Here is a 17,470-nt window from a genome sequence, read left to right as displayed (position 1 = left end):
ATAATACAGAAGAGAACTCTCTTGGTAGATAATGTGGTCGACAGCTTATCATAAGGTACTCTACCTCAGGCGAGGAATACCTCAAGACTTCTTTAATATTAGACATCGTGCACCAACTGTTACTGACAAAAAGACCAACAAAAAGACCAACTGTTATTGACAAAAAGACCAGAGGTAGCGTAGAAAATCCCGCCAGCTCTATATTGTCCGTTTCTTCGTTCAGCCACATCTCGGTGAAACATAAGATGTTACAGTTTTTAATGTTCCGTTGGTAGGATAATCTTAAAAGTAGGTCATCAGTTTTATTTTCTAACGATTGCACGTTAGCAAGGAGAATGGAAGGCAGAATGGAAGGCATTGGGAGTTTACTCGCTCGCCTCCGGCTTCTCAGAACGATCCCCGATCTGCGTCCTCTTTTTCCGGCTGTCACGTCCTGACCAGTGAAAAGGGTAATTTGCCATAGTAGAATGGTCAGGGCGTGGCAGGGCGGTTGTTTTGTGTGTTTTGGGGTTTTTTGGTTCTAGGGGAATTTGTTCTAGTTTTCTATTTCTATGTTTTCCATGTTTGGCCGAGTATGGTTTCCAATCAGAGGCAGGTGTCTTTCGTTGTCTCTGATTGGAAGCCATACTTAGGCAGCCTGTTTTCCTTTGGGTTTTGTGGGTGGTTGCTTTCTGTTTAGTTTGTTAGTATACCTGACAGAACTGTTGAGCGTTTGTTATTTTGAAGTGCATTCATTAAAATCTAAGATGAGCACTATACACACTGCGCCTGGGTCTAATCCTTTCGACGCCTGTGACACCGGCGTCTTTTCTTCACGCAAAAGGCATGGATCTAGGTCTGTTCCAGTGGAATCAGCATATCCTTCTCGTCGGACTCGTTAAAGGAAAACATTTCTTACAGTCCGCGGTGAGAAATCTCTTTTCTGATGTCCAGAAGTTATTTTCGGTCATAAGAGAAGGTAGCAGCAACATTATGTACACAATACGTTTAAAAATAAGTTACACAATACGCCAAAAAAATAAAAATAATTGCACAATTGGTTGGGAGAATGTCAAACGTCAGCCATGTTCTTCGGCGCCATCTTCTTTCATTGCCGTTCCGCTGGCGACAGCCTAGCTCTGCTTAGTGCTATAGGCTTAGGAAGCGGTGACTCAGACATCTTTGGCAGCCCTCAGGGCAGGTCGAGAAGCCTCGGGTTCTCTTGGCAACGAAACTGTCGGGAGCTTCCGGGATGACTCGGAGGTAAGGTGGGATCCCTGGGCATGCGAGCGAAATCAAATTTCCTCTCCCTCTGTTGTTCCCGTAATCGCCCATCGATACAGATGATCAAAGTGATAAGGGAATCAAGCTCCATAGGTAACTCCTGGGCTGCAAGCTTGTCCTTGACCTCCTACGTGACGCCATGCAGGAACATATCGAACAGTGCCTCTTGATTCCAAGCAGATTTGAAACAGATCAGGGTGTGACATGTTGATGATGTAAATAATATTTGATGGTCTGTGGTGTGTAATGAGGAGCAACCAGAAGCTGCACTTGACACATTTATGAAATTGCTTATTCCAGTTACTAATAAGCACGCACCCATTAAGAAAATGGCTAAAAACTGTTACATTGTTGAGGAATTGAAAAATTGTGTGGTTGAGAGGGATGAGGCAAAAGGTATGGCAAATAAGTCTGGCAGCCCAACTGATTGGCAAACGTACTGCAAATTAAGAAATCATGTGACTAAATTTAAATAAACTATACTATGAAACAAAGATCAATTATATAAAGAATGATTGTAAAAAAAAATTGGGCCACCTTAAATTATATTTTCAGGAAAAAAGCCAACTCTTTTGGAAAAAAAGCTCCATCATTCATTGAATCAGATGGCTCATTTATCACAAAGCCCACTGATATTGCCAACTACTTTACTGACTTTTTCAGTGGCAAGTTAAGCAGACTTAGGGATGACATGCCAGCAACAAACGCTGACACTACACATCCAAGTATATCGGACCAAATTATGAAAGACAAGAATTGTACTTTTGAATTCCGTGAAGTCAGTGTGGAAGAGGTGAAAGAATTATTGTTGTCTATCAACAATGACAAGCCACCGGGGTCTGACAATCTGAATGAGAAATTACTGAGGATAATAGCTGGGCACTCCAGCTATATTGTGTAAAAACAGCTCTATAGTACTATTAGGCCTATGAGATTAATTATATGGATGATTTGCTGTTTCTGTGTGTTAATGTATATTTGAGGTGTATGTTGGGTTTTTTGCATGATTTGGGAACATAAAAAAGTAAAGGTGGGAACTGGGAAGGAACTTGTGTTGGGAGAGAGTTGAGTTATTGACTAGACTGGTGGAGGTTGGGCATGTAGGCAGCTCGGGCTAGCTGGTCGGTCTGGCTGAAACTTGATATAGGGGATGTCTTCATAAAAACAATCAAAAGTCTTTGTATTTTTTCAAGAATTGTTAATTTGTTAGGCTATTGGTTAAAGGTGCAACACAATATTTATTATTGAATTACCTTTGATCTAGTTCAGTCTTATTAATCACTTAAACATTTAATAATGATCTCTTACCTAGCTTGATGACTGTGGCCATTTTTGCTTACTTTTTGTTCTAAATAGAGGCGGCATATTGGATTGTGTACAAATGTAGGAAATGAGCTTTAGATGCCCAAAGAAATTCTGGGGGAGGACACCCCACCAGGTTATGTCCCCCCCACTTCTAAAACCAAACTGCACCCTTTACATTTTCACATGTCAGTCTTGTAATTCCAAGATAATTTACTGCCTGCTCCTCTATAATCTGTATCTTAGTCTTAGATTGTAATTTTTCTGTGCAATTGATTGCTGCTGTCACAAATGTAGCAACCTTCCTCATGTCTACTACCAGTCTTGTGTTCTCCCCCATTATGCTACCTACATCATTCTCAAACATCATCCCAGTTTATGTATTAGTTTTATTTTTTATTTAACCTTTATTTAACTAGGCAAGTCAGTTAAGAACAAATTCTTATTTACAATGACGGCCTACTCTAGAATACCTGCTCTTCTAGGTGCCCTGCTTGTGTCTGCGTGAACTAATTTCACTGATTCTCCATAGAGATTTTACTCTCACTCCTCACTTGCTGCACTTGCCTACTCCAACAATCCATGAGAGACACTGTGTTTTATGTTCTGTTTCTAAGACCTCTGTTACATGATCAACTACAGTCTTCCATTTTTAAAAGTGAAAGACCAACACTGCCACTGTGTGGCTAGATGATAACGTCACCAATCAAATCCTCATTGGCCTAATCATGGGAGCTTGGAACTTGATAGAATGTGATTGTGAGAATAACATACAAGATTTAATGTTAAAACCTACATTAAAAACACCCGAATTTATCATATAGTAAGGGTTTTATTCCCCATTTTACTACTATGCTCTGTCAACGAACAACATTTACTGTAGGCCTAATATTTTGTTGGTATGAAAACAACATTACTCATTTCTACAATACTTGTACTATTAAACCATGGTGTTCCACTGTCACGCCTGTCCTCAACTCATACCAAAACATCATCTAAAGCTAATGTATTATTAACTCCACATTCCCTACTTGTCTGAAGCTCTATGCATGAGGTAGGCATTATCCATACCGTTAGCTTCATTCACCACAGTTCCAAGTTGACACTTAATGTTTATTTCAATGAGAGATCAATGAGAGATCTGATGCAGCACTCCATCACTCTCCTTCTTGGTCAAATAGCCCTTACACAGCCTGGAGGTGTGTTGGGTCATTGTCCTGTTGAAAAACAAATGATAGTTCCACTAAGCGCAAACCAGATGGGATGGCGTATCGCTGCAGATTGCTGTGGTAGCCATGCTGGTTAAGTGTGCCTTGAATTCTAAATAAATTACAGACAGTGTCACCAGCAAAGCACCCCTACACCATCACACCTCTTCCTGCATGCTTCACGGTGGGAACCACACAAGCGGAGATCATCCGTTCACCTACTCTGCGTCTCACAAAGACACGGCGGTTGGAACCAATAATCTCAAATTTGTACTCGTCAGACCAAGGTCTAATGTCCATTGTGCGTGTTTCTTGGCGCAAGCAAGCCTCTTCTTATTATTGGTGTCCTTTAGTAGTGGTTTCTTTGCAGCAATTCGACCATGAAGGCCTGATTCACGCAGTCTCCTCTGAACAGTTGATGTTGAGATGTGTCTGTTACTTGAACTCTGAAGCATTTATTTGGGCTGCAATTTCAGAGGTGCAGTTAACTCTAATGAACTTATCCTATGCAGCAGAGGTAACTCTGGGTCTTCCTTTCCTGTGGCGGTCCTTATGAGAGCCAGTTTCATCATAGTGCTTGATTGTTTTTGTGACTCCACTTGAAGAAACGTTCAACGTTCTTGAATTTTTCCGGATTGACTGACCTTCATGTCTTAAAGTAATGATAGCATGTTGTTTCTCTTTGCTTATTTGAGCTGTTCTTGCCATAATATGGACTTTTACCCAATAGGCCTATGTTCTGTATACCACCCCTATCTTGTCACAACACAACTGATTGGCTCAAATGCATTAAGAAATTCCACAAATTAACTTTTAACAAGGCACACCTGTTATTTGAAATGCATTCCTGGTGACTACCTCATGAAGCTGGTTGAGAGAATGTCAAGAGTGTGCAAAGCTGTCATCAAGGCAAAGGGTGGCTACTTTGAAGAATCTCAAATATAAAATATATTTTGCTTACTACATGATTCCATTTGTGTTATTTCATAGTTTTGATGTCTTCACTATTATTCTACAATGTCGAAAATAGTAAAAATAAAGAAAAACCCTGGATTTAGTAGGTGTGTCCAAACTTTTGACTGGTACTGTGGGTGGATATCTTTTAAAAATGATTGTCCCTTTTCCCACAGAAAAGAAAGATATGGATTCATATCATGCTAAAAGCGTAACCAGTGCTTGACTTGGATTGAAATAGGTCTTTATATTTAGTTGCAGGAACTCCACAATACTTTTGAGGTAATATTCTATAAGAGGTGCAGGAACTCAAGCTGTAGAAATTGCTCAAGTAAAGCACTGAGTGTAACATTTGACTTTTTTTTTTAAACATCCACAATCCTCTTCATTCTGATCCATATCATCATACATTATAATCTACAACATGACATTATGTGGCAATATTCCTCAGCTCCCGTGCACCATGTACTGTAGATACAGTACTTGCCACATCCTGTGTGAACCATAATGTTGCATGCTGTGACCAAGTGCTGTCCCCTTACTCTGTAGACCTATACATTTCATGCATTGCTTGGTCATGGATGATAATTGTATCAGATAAAAGACGGGTCTGTGTGGCAAGGTAACTTATAGGTAATAAATTGGTAATTATAAATGATTTGTAATTAATAGATATGAACATGATTCAAGGAGTTGTAATAAAAGCTGCTCTTCGATGTGGGCCAATACAGTGAATTGAGTCATGTGGTCAAGTCATGTGGTGAGATTTGCTACACGTTCTTCTGTAAGTATTTATGAAACAAATCATGTGGCATGTTGAATTCCATATCTATTTTCCATCTGGTTGTAAAGAAAAATGTGTATGGTGTGACATTCAGGTGTACAAACAATTGTTACAAATACATGTACACACGAGTTTAGACATGGCAATGTATGCATTCTTAAAATTGCAGACAGACTGGAAAATCTAATTATTTACTTAATGGTTAATCTCTTGTGTACAGACTATGTAAACCTAAATTACCAATTTACTCAAGATTTCTTCATTGATAAAGAATAGATCCCATCTGAGGATGGATCTCTCATCGTACTCAGACAATTAACACATAAGGGACAATGTCGAAGTGCACAAAAAGGAAATGAATTTAAAAAAAATAGGTGTGATAGTTTAGTTTAGTGAAAATGCATACATTATTGTATACTCTGGAAGTTGAGCATCACTAGATTGTTGGTTTTGACAAAACATATCAAGTGAGACTGGAAAACATTCCTCAACACTGTTCTATTATATATGGCTACGTTTAGACAGGCAGCCCAATTCTGGTCTTTTTTTCACAAATGATTAGTTTGACCAATCGGATCAGCTCTAAAAAACATAATGTGAAAAGATCTGCTGTGATTGATCAAAAGACCAATTAGTGGAACACAGGTCAGGATTAGGTTCAGAATTGGGCTGTCTAAACGCTGCCCAATGACATGTCGGTAATGCTCTGTGTGTTAATTGTTTTTTATGAAAAGCATTTGACATTTAGGCCCCATGTGTTACATAGCCTGTGTAGTGAAGCCTAAATCTTTGTTCACAATGTTAAGCCATTCAAAACCATATCTTGATCTTTCTCATTATTGCCACAATTTTGATAACTATTCAATCATACCAGACAATTAAAACAAGAACATAAGTTGCACTGAGTTAAGTTATTGGATTTAGTAAATAATGTCTTATTACCGAGGTAAAGACAGTTTCAGATTGGATATTCGACTGATATTCACCTGTAGTTTTTGTTATGTCCACCAACAGCAGTTAGGGACTGTCAACATAGTGACAAATCAAAATGTTAACATTTCAATAGCTCTTTAACCATTACTCCTAACACTTTCAAAACTGGTTGTAGCTAACCCGATGCATAGACACACATCGCACACTCTTTAGTTTGTCCATTTTCATCTCACATGGCTTTACATTAATTTTTCCAAATTTAGTATTTCAATAGCTCCTTGGTCATGTGACCTAGTGATTTCAACCAAGTTTCAGAATGTCCACTCAGTGGGCCTACACATTGCACACCCTTTAGTTTGTCTATTTTCATCTCACATGATTTTACAATAATTTTTCAAAATGTAAAATGTAAATAGCTCCTTGGTCATGTGACCTGGTGACTTCAAACAGGGTTCAGAATGTTAACTGACTACCCTTCTATATTGCACACCCTTTGGTTTGCCCATTTTCATCTCACATGGTTTCACATGAATTTTTCAAAATGTAGAATTTCAATAGCTCCTTGGTCATGTGACCTCAAACAAGGTTCAGAATGTCCACTGACTATGCCTTTGTAACAGTGTAGGTTCCGTCCCTTTCTTCGCCCCAACCTGGGCTCGAACCAGGGACCCTTGCACACATCAACAACTGACACCCACGAAGCATCGTTACCCATCACGCCACAAAAGCCGCGGCCCTTGCAACGCAAGGGGAACAACTACTTAAGGTCGCAGAGCGAGTGACGTCGCCAATTGAACCGCTATTAGCGCGCACCACCGCTAACTAACTAGCCATTTCACATCGGTTACACCTTCATATCACATACTCTGATGTTTGTCTACTTTCATCTCATGCTATTAGACTTAAATCTGTAAGCTTGCAGGCCTTCATTTTACATGGGTGTTAAAAAAAATATGTAAGTGAACAAATGTTCCATCCTCGCAACTATCTTTCACATGGACACTGATAAGATCCACAAATGGCTGTATGTGGTATGGATCAAGGACAGGAGAGGTGTTCAAACAGAGGTGCTTAAAGGAAGGCGCACCGTTAGGCCTCATGAAAAACAATGTTTCATATGCTCTTTTTAATCACAGTAATAGGAAATGATTTGTCAGTCAGTGTGAGCTTGATAAGGTGAAAGAATCCTTTTCATATACTGTACATTAAGACAAATCCTTCTACTTTGAGTATTAGAACGCAATTTACATAACCTGATAATGACTTGATATTTGAGTGCATTCACAACAAGCCACCTGCAGACAACTTACAAAATGCAATAGTGCATTTGAGGGTTCGTTTTTCTTATGAAAATAGTTATTTGATGCATGGCCTACTATTTATAACTGGAAAAATAAATTCCTACATCTTTTGTGAGTAAAATCCTTTTTCTAAAATTGATTTAGGTACATTTTTGTGAAGAGGTATGAGGGTTGTGATATGGGTCATTTAATAATAAAATCATTTAAGGGATCAATGCGTTTCTATATTGCTTCCCCAGTATGTGCATGAACTATCAGGCCAAGTGTTTTTGGTTGACCCTGCTGGACAGAAAGAGAAGGAGGAATCGGAACACGCTGCATTCAAATTCAGGTCTTAGTTATTCCATTGTACTGGATCTAATACATATTAGCATTTTACATACATTCATAAGTGTAATACTTTTTTATGACATACTGTGAAAAACTCTCTTGGCTGCTGGCTCTGTCACTTTCAGACGTGCGCAGAGCAGACTGAAAGGGGAAGGGTAGCTCTTGACTTGAACCACAGGGGTTCTCTGTAAAGAGAGAGTAATCCAAAAGGCACAGACACACCCCTTAGCTTTCAATTGGCACCGTTGACCTGTATGTATTCTCTCCTGATTGGCTCTGTGGTGCACAGTCTGGCAGTCTGACTAAAGTGCCAGAGGTATGAGGAGAGACATCCTCCTTTGTATTTATGGGAACAAATACTTCCTAACACTTTGGATCCTATTCTTGGACAGTTAGAAGACACAATGCATCAATGCAAAAAATGTATTACTAATTACTGTCCATGAGTAACCTCAACCTTGTGGGTCTGTGGGTGTTTGGGCCAATAAAGTGCCAACTCAATTCTACCACTGACTAGTCTCTCATGCCCCTATGAACGGGGACAAAGGGCAGTAGTTTTTAATCTAAACCAGCCCTTTTTTACTGGAGTACACTAACCCCTAATAGGGGCTCTTTTATTGACACACAGTAGCAGTTTGCCAGATAAGAAGTGAAGAAGATCAAAAAGTAGATTGTTGTAAGGGTGTATTACGTCCTGTGATGGCCCCATTGTCATAACCATTCTGGATTCTGAGTGGTAAAATCATGGCTGAAAAATGCCTCTATGTATGTGTATACATTTTCCCCCAAGACAGAACTGCCAAAGAGGGTGGAGTTGCAATCTACTGCAGAGACAGCCTGCAGAGTTATGTCATGCTATCCAGGTCTGTGCCCAAACAGTTCGAGCTTCTACTTTTAAAAATCCACCTTTCCAGAAATAAGTCTCTCACTGCCGCTTGTTACAGGCCCCCCTCAGCCCACAGCTGCGCCCTGGACACCATATGTAAATTAATTGCCCCCCCCATTTATCTTCAGAGTTTGTACTGTTAGGTAACCTAAACTGGGATATGCTTAACACCCCGGCCGTCCTACAATCTAAGCTAGATGCCTTCAATCTCACCCAAATTATCATGGAACCTACCAGGTACAACCCCAAATCCGTAAACTCGGGCACCCTCATTGATATCATCCTGACCAATCTGTCCTCTAAATACATCTCTGCTGTCTTCAACCAGGATCTCAGTGATCACTGCCTCATTGCCTGCGTCCATAATGGGTCTGCGGTCAAACGACCACCCCTCATCACAGTCAAACGCTCCCTAAAACACTTCAGCGAGCAGGCATTTCTAATCGACCTGGCCCGGGTATCCTGGAAAGATATTGACCTCATTCCATCAGTAGAGGATGCCGGGTTATTCTTTAAAAGTGCTTTCCTCACCATCTTAAATAAGCATGCCCCATTCAAAAAATGTAGAACCAGGAACAGATATAGCCCTTGGTTCACCCCAGACCTGACTGCCCTTGACCAGCACAAAAACATCCTGTGGCGTACTGCATTAGTATCGAATAGCCCACGCGATATGCAACTTTTCAAGTTAGGAACCAATATACACAGGCAGTTAGGAAAGCAAAGGCTAGATTTTTCAAACAGAAATTTGCATCCTGTAGCACAAACTTCAAAAAGTTCTGGGACACTGTAAAGTCCATGGAGAATAAGAGTACCTCCTCCCAGCTGCCCACTGCACTGAGGCTAGGAAACACTGTCACCACCGATAAATCTACGATTATCGATCATTTCGATAAGCATTTTTTTTTGCGGCTGGCCTTGCTTTCCACCTGGCTACCCTTACCCTGGTCAACAGCTCTGCACCCCCCACAGCAACTTGCCCAAGCCTCCCCTATTTCTCCTTCACCCAAATCCAGATAGTTGATGTTCTGAAAGAGCTGCAAAATCTGGACCCCTACAAATCAGCTGGGCTAGACAATCTGGACCCTCTCTTTCTAAAATTATCCACCGCAATTGTTGCAACGCCTATTACTAGCCTGTTCAACCTCTCGTATCGTCTGAGATCCCCAAAGATTGGAAAGCTGCCACGGTCATCCTCCTCTTCAAAGGGGGAGACACTCTAGACCTAAACTGTTACAGACCTATATCTATCCTACCCTGCCTTTCTAAGGTCTTCGAAAGCCAAGTTAACAAACAGATCACCGACCATTTCGAATCCCACCGTACCTTCTCCGCTATGCAATCTGGTTTCCGAGCTGGTCATGGGTGCACATCAGCCACGCTCAAGGTCCTAAACGATATCATAATCGCCATCGACAAAAGACAATATTGTGCAGCTGTATCCATCGACCTGGCCAAGGCTTTTGACTCTGTCAATCACCGCATTCTTATCGGAAGACTCAACAGCCTTGGTTTCTCAAATGACTGCCTCGCCTGGTTCACCAACTACTTCTCAGACAGAGTTCAGTGTGTCAAATGGGAGGGCCTGTTGTCCGGACCTCTGCCAGTCTCTATGGGGGTGCCACAGGGTTCAATTCTCGGGCTGACTCTTTTCTCTGTATACATCATGATGTCGCTCTTGCGGCTGGTGATTCTCTGATCTACCTCTACGCAGACGACACCATTCTGTATACTTCTGGCCCTTCTTTGGACACTGTGTTAACTAACATCCAGACAAGCTTCAATGCCATACAACTCTGCTTCCGTGGCCTCCAACTGCTCTTAAATGCAAGTAAAACTAAATGCATGCTCTTCAACCGATCACTGCCTGCATCTGCCCACCCGCCTAGCATCACTACTCTGGACGGTTCTGACTTAGAATATGTGGACAACTACAAATTCCTAGGTGTCTGGTTAGACTGTAAACTCTCCTTCCAGACTCATATTAAGCATCTCCAATCCAAAATTAAATCTAGAATCAGCTTCTTATTTCGCAACAAAGCATCATTCACTCATGCTGCCAAACAGACACTCATGCTGCCAAACATACCCTCGTAAAACTGACTATCCTACCGATCCTTGACTTTGGCAATGTCATTTACAAAATAGCCTCCAACACTCTACCACAGTGCCATCCGTTTTATCACCAAAGCCCAATATACTACCCACCACTGCGACCTCTGTGCTCTCGTTGGCTGGCCCTCGCTTCATATTCGTCGCCAAACCCACTGGCTCCAGATCATCTATAAGTCCTTGCTAGGTAAAGCCCTGCCTTATCACAGCTCACTGGTCACCATAACAGCACACACCCGTAGCACTCGCTCCAGCAGGTATATTTCACAGGTCACCCCCAAAGCCAATTCCTCCTTTGGCCGCCTTTCCTTCCAGTTCTCTGCTGCCAGTGACCGGAACGAATTGCAAAAATCACTGAAGCTGGAGACTCATATCTCCCTCACTATCTTTAAGCATCAGCTGTCAGAGCAGCTTACAGATCATAGCACCTGTACGTAGCCCATCTATAAATAGCCCATCCAACTACCTCATTCCCATATTGTTATTTATTTATATATTTTTTGCTCCTTTGCACCACAGTATCTCTACTTGCACATTCATCTTCTGCACATCTCACGCCAGTGTTTATTTGTGAAATTGTAATTATTTCGCCACTACGGCCTATTTATTGCCTTACCTCCCTAATCTTACTTCATTTGCACACACTGTATATAGGCTTTTCTATTGTGCTATTGACTGTACGTTTGTTTATTCCATGTGTAACTCTGTGTTGTTGTTTGTGTCGCACTGCTTTGCTTTATCTTGGCCAGGTCGCAGTTGTAAATGAGAACTTGTTCTCAACTGGCTTACCTTGTTGAATAAAGGTGAAATAAAAATAAATAAAAAATACTCTATGTGGGAATGTCTTATGTCCGTCCTACATGTAGTGTTGGTACATGGGATATTCCTCAACTGCATATATCATAAATTGCTACTGCAAATAGAAGTATTATGTTCAACAACTGACATTTTCAGATATTATTTTGACAAACACACTTTGGTGATTACAATTCATTCTCTATTGTCATAGATTTGGTGGGCACTGTCATCTGTGGTCTTTGTGATGTGACTTTCTTTAAGCACGTACTGATGAAACTGTCACTTAATATTTTTTTCTTAAAGTCTACAAATGCTCTACATTTATTCACTCTGTGATAGGGTTGGATCCTATATGATACTTTTATTATTGTCCTGTAAATGGTTCAGTGCCTATAATTTAGGCTGTGTGTAGAACAGGGCAAACAGGAAATTACCTCTACTAATAAATTACTGCTAGATTGTAGTGATAAGGAAAACAGCATACAAATGTGTCTTGTGTATTCATTTGCCTATAACTAATCAGAATTCCATTATGTTTACATAAAAAAGAGAATACTTCAAAATGAGAAGATCCTGCCATGGAAAAGATGACTAGGTGGACATAAAGTGGAAAGGAGGGGAAATAACCCACACCATGCAGCAGGACACCTTCAGCTGTGGGGTCTTTGTAATGCAGGTTTGATAGTTATATTTTCAAATAATGAATGGTTAGCTGTTATGTGACAATTAGGTCAAAAACTCTATTTTATTATTTGGTCTAGGTCTAGGTCTTGGCCAAGGAAGTTGCACAGAACTTCCCCAACATCCCCTCCCAAATTGATATGGAACATTCAAAAACACATGGAGCAATTGCGAAAAGAAATGGCTAAGGATATACTAAAAATGTCTGGTATGTAATGACATTTAATTCAAAGTAAATGTAAATTCTTTATTTTTATGTAGTTGTGTGGGACAGCCATATGTTCAGTTCATGCCTATGATTTCAGAGTTCAACAAAGCCAACAACTGCTTCATGTGTGCCACTGATAAACAACCTGGATGTGGCCCAAAGACTGACTGGGTTAGTAACTTTATTTAACATGTTTAGAATCTTTTGACAACAATTGATGGCTAATTCGTCATTCAGCATTGATATTTGATATTATTTATAACGTGTTACGCTTTGTTTTGCTTTAGATTGAATGTTTTGCATGCCAACGGTGGTTCCATGTGCTGTGCCTAGGAATGAAGACAAAAGAGTTCAACAGAGTAAAGAACACAAACTGGAAGTGCAGTCTTTGTTGCTGAAAATGCATGATATACCCCATCCACTCTGAAGAGGCTCTGAAATGTACATAAACCAGGGATAAAGAGAAGTTAACACTGTGAAATGTTTCATACTTATTTGAAGTGTCTGACATGTTGGAAAAGATTAAAGGTCTACAATTTCTGTTTAATTTGTTAATATTACATTTTTATTCATTGATTTACTGGCCACCATTACTGTGGTTACATGTTCAGTATATGTATTGACCAGCAAACCCACTGCAGCCTACCTCACCAGTTCACTCTCCATCCCTGCTTTGGACAATTAATAGCATGACTCTCGTACTTTGCCCTTTTCCTTTATGGCTGATATTAACGACGAAAGGAGATATTATCTGTCTCTCTCCTATTGTGTACCACTGTTAAATACTGTGGAAAAATAAAAAAAACAGGGAAAATAAGTACTTAGAACTACCAATTATTATAGATAAATATTAAAGAAAAGGGTAAACACAACACTGACTGAACCCCCTAATTGTCAAACTAATATTAATGTACAACAATATAGAAGATACATGACTAGAGGTTATGCAATATGGGTGTATATCCACTGCATGCTTCTTAGGTGTGTAATTGACATGACCAAGGAGCTATTGCAAATGTGAAACTATGAAAAATGTATGTTTCAACGTGTGATTTTACAGTACACAAACAAGAGTGTGCAATATAGAAGGGTAGTCAGCGGACATTAGGTCACATGATCAAGGAGCTATTGAAATTTTTAATTTTGATAAAATTCATGTAAAACCATGTGAGATGAAAATTGACAAACTAAAGGGTGTGCATTGTGTAGGCCCACTGAGTGGACATTCTGAACCTTGTTTGAAGTCACTAGGTCACATGACCAAGGAGCTATTGAAATTCTAAATTTAAAAAAATTCATGTAAAATCTTGTGAGATGGAAATGGACAAATTAAAGGGTGTGCAATATAGAAGGGTAGTCAGTGGACATTCTGAACCTTGTTTGAAGTCCCTAGGTCATGACCAAGGAGCTATTGAAATTTGAATGTAAAAAAAAGTTTGTTCTTTGTTTACGCTCCCTAACTAATTCAACTAGGAATACAAAATGCTGCTCACATTTCCACATGTTTATTAGCTTTGGAAAGCGAATTAATGTCCAAATAGTGAAAATAAGACCTGTGCAATGTTGTGCGCAATGTTTCCAACATCGTGACACTTATTTGGAGTCTGTGGCTCAAGTGGCTATTGAGGTTTGAAAGCGCGAATATCCGTCGAATATCCAATTTAAAACTGTCTTTACCTCGGTTGTCTTATCTTATATTTTCATTTGCGTAAATAATGTAGCTACCCCAGTTTACAAGCGCGGATATCGCTACAATATGATACATCATTGATAAAAACACATTTTAGCCTGCACAGTCCACATCTAGGCATATAATAAAACATTTGCTTATTAATTTTACAAACTAAATCGCGAATCTGTTTGAACACCGTAAAGTGGGCGGGATAAGAGGCGTGCTCATTCTTCATGTTTATTTTTTGGCATCCATATCCGTTCCTCAATCTAATCGATTTGAAACGGTTCTTTACAAAACTCTGCCGTTCCTCAATCTAATCGATTTGAAACGGTTCTTTACAAAACTCTGCCAGCCTTTATAAGTAGAAGCTGTACATCTCCGCTCCCATTTCACCAAAATGCAGGCCAATGTTATATCCAACGTAATTTTACCAGGCGCGAAGGACCTAGGGAGAGCGCTGTGCATCATCACCGGGGCGTCCAAAGGATTTGGCCGAACCATAGCGAAAGAGATTTCACTGTTGCTCAAACCGAAGTCGGTGCTTGTTTTGGCGGCTCGTTCCGATGAGAAATTACGGGAACTCCAGGAAAATTTGGCTTCGTCGGATGCGGGCAGGGCAGGGTTGGTAACTCGTTGTGTTGTCGTAGACCTGGGAATGAAAGAAGGGGTGGAAAGTGTCGTCAGGGCGGCGAAAGAGTTTTCCTCCGAGGATATTGACCATTTTATACTGATAAACAATGCTGGTAAATTCATCCACCTGTAACAGGTTACTGACTTCCATACGTCTACTAACTATGACAATTATCTAACAAAAAAAGTGTTCAGTTTACAGATTTTCAAATTAGGTCTCAGGATTTTTACATCTTTAGATACTAATTTATTTATTAATCAAATCTAATTGTATTTGATTGTGCTCATCAAATCTCCCAAAAGTTACAATATAGTCGGTCTATACAGCCGAGTCCACACACTGCAATTCAATTATATAATTCAACCGTTGTGTAATCTGACATCTTCCCATTCCTTCCCCCTGCTCCCCTCCCCTCCAGCCTCTCTGGGAGACGTGTCGCGCTATGCCCAGAGTTTCACCAACATGGCGGAGGTGGACTCCTACCTGTCACTCAACGTAAGCTCCGCCCTCAGCCTGACAGCCGGCCTGCTGCAGGTGTTTCCACGACGACAGGGGCTGCGGCGCTGTGTAGTCAACGTGAGCTCGCTGTGTGCTCTGAAGCCCCTCCCCTCCTGGGTGCTGTACTGCACAGGCAAGGCAGCCCGAGCAATGATGTTCCGTGTGCTGGCAGAGGAGGAGCCGGACCTCCGCGTACTCAACTATTCCCCAGGTAGCTTTAGGCTTTAAACTCCTGATAAATAAAACAATACACCTCAGGTACACACTCCTGAATTTACCTTTATTCCAGTTATAACATTTGTAAAAAGCATATGAAATTGACTTGGTCATCGTTCATATGTGTGTCAAGAGCCATTCAACCTTAGCCTGGCTGAGACGACCCACGTGACTTACAGCGCAGAGTGAGCTGTGACCACACAGCTGGCCATGGGGTCAATTTCAATTCAGCTGAAATTTACCCTTGAAATGGATTATCATGACTTTACACATTCTCACAATATTGCAATTTTTGTCCTTTCTTACATGACCATCCAGTGACTTGTGACCAAACTAGATCCTGTCTCTCTGTGTTTCTCTAGGTCCCCTGGAGACGGACATGCTGGTGGAGGCCAGGGACTGCACTGCAGACCCTGGTGTGAGAAAGTCCTTCTCAGTCATGTTCTCCCAGGGTCAGATACTCACCTGTGAAGACTCCTGTGCTAAGCTAATGAAGGTGCTGCTGGAGGATGACTACCCTTCCGGAGCACACCTTGATTTCTATGATCTGTAGGGAGAGAGGGGGGAACTAGAAGACACAGTGGGGCTCAGACTGGAGATTAATATTTCTGGTGTAGGTACAATTTTTATAGCCAGAACAACTGGTACTGGTTCAGATTAGTTAGTTTGCTTCTTCAAAGATGGTTTTGGGTTAATAAGATCTGATTCTAAACCTGTTTTTGTGGTGGTAAGGATTAAGTGAACCTTTTACCAAATCAGAAGGAAACATGGAGAGAAGGAAGGCTGAAGATGTTTCCGTCATCCAAAGCCATAGGCCTACTGTAGTTACTGAAAATAATTGCTTTATCTTCCTGTCTGCACTTTTATTAATGCCTTTGCTTTTTAAGAGTTGTAGCACTCTACTTGTGGCATTTCATGGAGGTATTCCATATGTTTCAGTGTTGTGGTGAAATCCTGCACAGAGCCTTCACCGTGCGCTACCACTTTAACTTCTTCATGATTGGTGGGTTCCCTGTGGGACGGTTGAGCTAATGTAGACTAATGCGATTAGCATGAGGTTGTAAGTAACAAGAACATTTCCCAGGACATAGACATATCTGATATTGGCAGAAAGCTTACATTGTTAATTTAACTGCACTGTCCAGTTTACATCAGCTATTACAGTGAAAGAATACCATACTATTGTTTGAGGAGAGTGCAGTGTTGAACATGAAACGTTATTAATAAACAAATTAGGCACATTTGGGCAGTCTTGAAACCATTTATTTTTCAAAAATCTAATGGTTCATTGGATCAGTCTAAAACTTTGCACATACATAGTTGCCATCTTAGTGGCCAAAATCCAAATTGCACCTGGGATTTAATAATACAATATGGCCTTTCTCTTGCATTTCAAATATGGTACCAACATTTTTTTTGCTGTATTATCTTTTACCAGATCTAATGTGTTATTCTCCTACATTCCTTTCACATTTCCACAAACTTCAAAGTGTTTACTTTCAAATGGTACCAAGAAAATGCATATCCTTGCTTCAGGGCCTGAGCTACAGGCAGTTCGATTTGGGTATGTCATTTTAGGCGTAAATTGAAAAAAGAGGGCCGATCCTTAAGAGGTTTTAAGAGCGCACCAGCTATCAAGAAGGAGGAAGTAAATGTTTGTGTGTGAGAGCTCTCGGTTGGCGCGACAGAC

The 17,470-nt window shown here is 40.6% G+C and overlaps 1 protein-coding gene and 1 long non-coding RNA gene across 2 annotated transcripts; both read left to right on the top strand.

Annotated features, from left to right (window-relative positions):
• The first annotated feature begins 12,680 nt into the window (after positions 1 to 12,680).
• LOC115202758 (uncharacterized) lies at positions 12,681 to 13,133 on the top strand. Its single transcript, XR_003880048.1, has 2 exons — positions 12,681 to 12,931; positions 13,048 to 13,133. It is a non-coding gene; the product is annotated as an uncharacterized LOC115202758 (long non-coding RNA).
• Positions 13,134 to 14,693: 1,560 nt separating this feature from the next.
• Positions 14,694 to 16,546, top strand: LOC115204111 (sepiapterin reductase). The gene is made up of 3 exons (XM_029769433.1): positions 14,694 to 15,178; positions 15,485 to 15,775; positions 16,143 to 16,546. The coding sequence occupies exons 1-3, from the start codon at positions 14,833 to 14,835 to the stop codon at positions 16,331 to 16,333; spliced, it is 828 nt and encodes a 275-aa protein (XP_029625293.1). The 5' UTR covers positions 14,694 to 14,832; the 3' UTR covers positions 16,334 to 16,546.
• The last annotated feature ends 924 nt before the right edge of the window (positions 16,547 to 17,470 follow it).

The sequence above is a fragment of the Salmo trutta genome, chromosome 12, assembly GCF_901001165.1.
Source record: "Salmo trutta chromosome 12, fSalTru1.1, whole genome shotgun sequence".
Classification (NCBI taxonomy): Eukaryota; Metazoa; Chordata; class Actinopteri; order Salmoniformes; family Salmonidae; genus Salmo; species Salmo trutta.
The sequence above is the reverse complement of the archived record's forward strand: the minus strand, read 5'-3'. Positions and strand labels throughout refer to the sequence as shown.

Bases quoted from the DNA above. Each gene is read 5' to 3' on its own strand.
- LOC115204111 (XM_029769433.1), top strand. From the start codon at position 14,833: ATGCAGGCCAATGTTATATCCAACGTAATTTTACCAGGCGCGAAGGAC. The intron at 15,179-15,484 runs GTAAATTCATCC...CCTCCCCTCCAG, and splicing joins TATACTGATAAACAATGCTG to CCTCTCTGGGAGACGTGTCG. The intron at 15,776-16,142 runs GTAGCTTTAGGC...GTGTTTCTCTAG, and splicing joins CGTACTCAACTATTCCCCAG to GTCCCCTGGAGACGGACATG.